General features: G+C 48.0%; 1 protein-coding gene across 4 annotated transcripts in view; it reads right to left on the reverse strand.

The window, feature by feature from the left end:
* The window catches only part of SLC35A2 (solute carrier family 35 member A2), an 8,699-nt gene that overhangs the window by 2,667 nt on the left and 4,049 nt on the right, over positions 1-1,983 (reverse strand). For 3 of the 4 annotated variants that reach the window (XM_007450886.1, XM_007450887.1, XM_007450885.1), the window contains 2 exons: positions 966-1,117; positions 3-43 (listed from right to left, as the gene is read on the reverse strand). In XM_007450886.1, coding sequence (XP_007450948.1) covers positions 3-43; positions 966-1,117 — 193 coding nt within the window. The remainder of the gene's footprint in view (positions 1-2; positions 44-965; positions 1,118-1,983) is intronic. The other variant, XM_007450888.1, reaches the window with a different exon arrangement.

Genomic DNA, 1,983 nt, shown 5'->3' on the forward strand with positions numbered 1-1,983 from the left:
CGGAGAACAGTGCCGTGGTCAGGATCTTCAGCTGGTACGTGACCTGCGAGTGGCATGTGGAAGACACTGAGGGCTGCTCCCGACCCCCAACATGTACATTTTGGGGACGGCACCCACTGTGGGCCCCCAGGCACAATGGAGGGACAGGGTGGGGTAGATAACCATAAAAACAGCAAAAATATCCAGCCACTGGCCACTGACTGAGATGCGGCTAAATAGCTCTGAGGTGCCTCCCAGAAAGTACACAGGAGGATGGCTGTGCAAGGACGTCCTGGGCCACACCCAAGTCCACATCCCAACCCCATGTCCTAGCTGTGTGACGAGGGACAAAGCACTTGCCCTGTCTGAGCCCTGACATACCATCTGTAAATACAACTGATGTATGTGAAGCACCTCACACAGCAGGTAATGAATGAATGGTAAACATCCTGATGAGGGAGGTCTTGATAAGGATGTGTTGATACAAATGAATCAGCCATGAAATGACGTCAGTAAACATTTACATAGAGCTTACTATGTGCCAGGTGTGGGTCTAAGCACTTCACATGAATTCATTTAATCCTCACATATGAAGTGTGTTATTGTAATGTCCAATTTAAAGATGAGCTGGAGAGGTTAAGTGACTTGCCCAATATCACACAGCTGGAACGTAGCAGAGCTGGGATTTGAACCCAGGCAGCCTGGCCCCAGAATCCAGGCTCTTTAACCATCTTAAAGGTTGCTTGTAAATAGCCTAAAGCTTATCCATCACCAACCAAGGGCTCTTCCCAGATATTACTTCTTTTAATCATCTCAGTGAGTAGCTACTATTACCATTTCCATTCCCAGTTCTCACAGATGAGGAAACCGAGGTTGAGGAAGATCCAAGGACATTCTGGAGGAAACACAGCCCCCGCTCTCTGCAGCCCTCCCTCCCCAACATCCTATATCCCCCACCCCAGCCAGTTCCTGGGCTTGGGGCTCACCTGGAAAGTGGCAGCTGGCAGGTTGGAGATGGCAACATACTGGAGGTTATTCTGCAAGGTGTAGATGAGAGAGGGCACTGCGAGCTTGAGTGTGTCCACATACTGCACCAGGACAGCCTCGTGGAGGAAAAGAACCAGGTGCTTCACGTTACCTAGGTGGAGGGAGGAGAGCCCTGTTTAGCACTGACTTCCAAAGATGGGGATCCTCTAAAGGACAGGACTGGGCCTGGTCCTGTGTCTCCCCACCACACTCTGACTCCCTGAGGGCTAGAATGAGGTCTGCACTCTCGGCTTCTCTACAGTACAAACATGTCTCCAGCAAGCCTTTCAGATACTCAGTCTGAGAATCACAGACCATATTTCACTCATCTTAGAGCCCACCTCCCTGGCACAAAGTCCCAGGGCAAGCACTCAGTACAGTCTGTGCAATGAAATAATCAGCACTAACTAGGAGCTTGTGAAGTAGAAGCTCTAGGAGTGTGGGTGGAAAGCTGTTTACCAAGCAGAGGGAAAGTTTTAGACTCAGCTTTTATTTTTTTTGAAGATTTTTTTGATGTGGACCATTTTAAAAGTCTTTATTGAATTTGTACAATATTGCTTCTGTTTTACATTTTGGTTTTTTGGCCGCGAGGCATGTGAGATCTTAGCTCCCTGACCAGGGATCGAACGAACCCACACCCCCTGCATTGGAAGGCGAAGCCTTAACTACTGGACTGCCAGGGAAGTCCCTTAGACTCAACTTTTAGACTTTTCCTAGTTCCTTCCTAGCCTGAGAGCTGCCTGAGGGCAGGGGCCATCTTCCACTTGGCCGCCTCCTTCTGTCAGCCCCACACACACCAAGCATTTGCCCGTCACATGGAAGAATGCAGGCTTGACTCTAAAGCAGAAAGTCTGGTTGGGACCTGCTCCAATCAATAAATGAGAATACTTTCCTATATAATAAGACCTTTGCAAATCTCACCCCACTTTTTTGCAGTTCATCTTTTTTTTTTTTTTTTTTTTTTTTTTTTTTTTTTTT

This window comes from Lipotes vexillifer, unplaced genomic scaffold (genome assembly GCF_000442215.2).
Source record: "Lipotes vexillifer unplaced genomic scaffold, Lipotes_vexillifer_v1.1 scaffold129, whole genome shotgun sequence".
In the NCBI taxonomy this organism is placed as follows: Eukaryota; Metazoa; Chordata; class Mammalia; order Artiodactyla; family Lipotidae; genus Lipotes; species Lipotes vexillifer.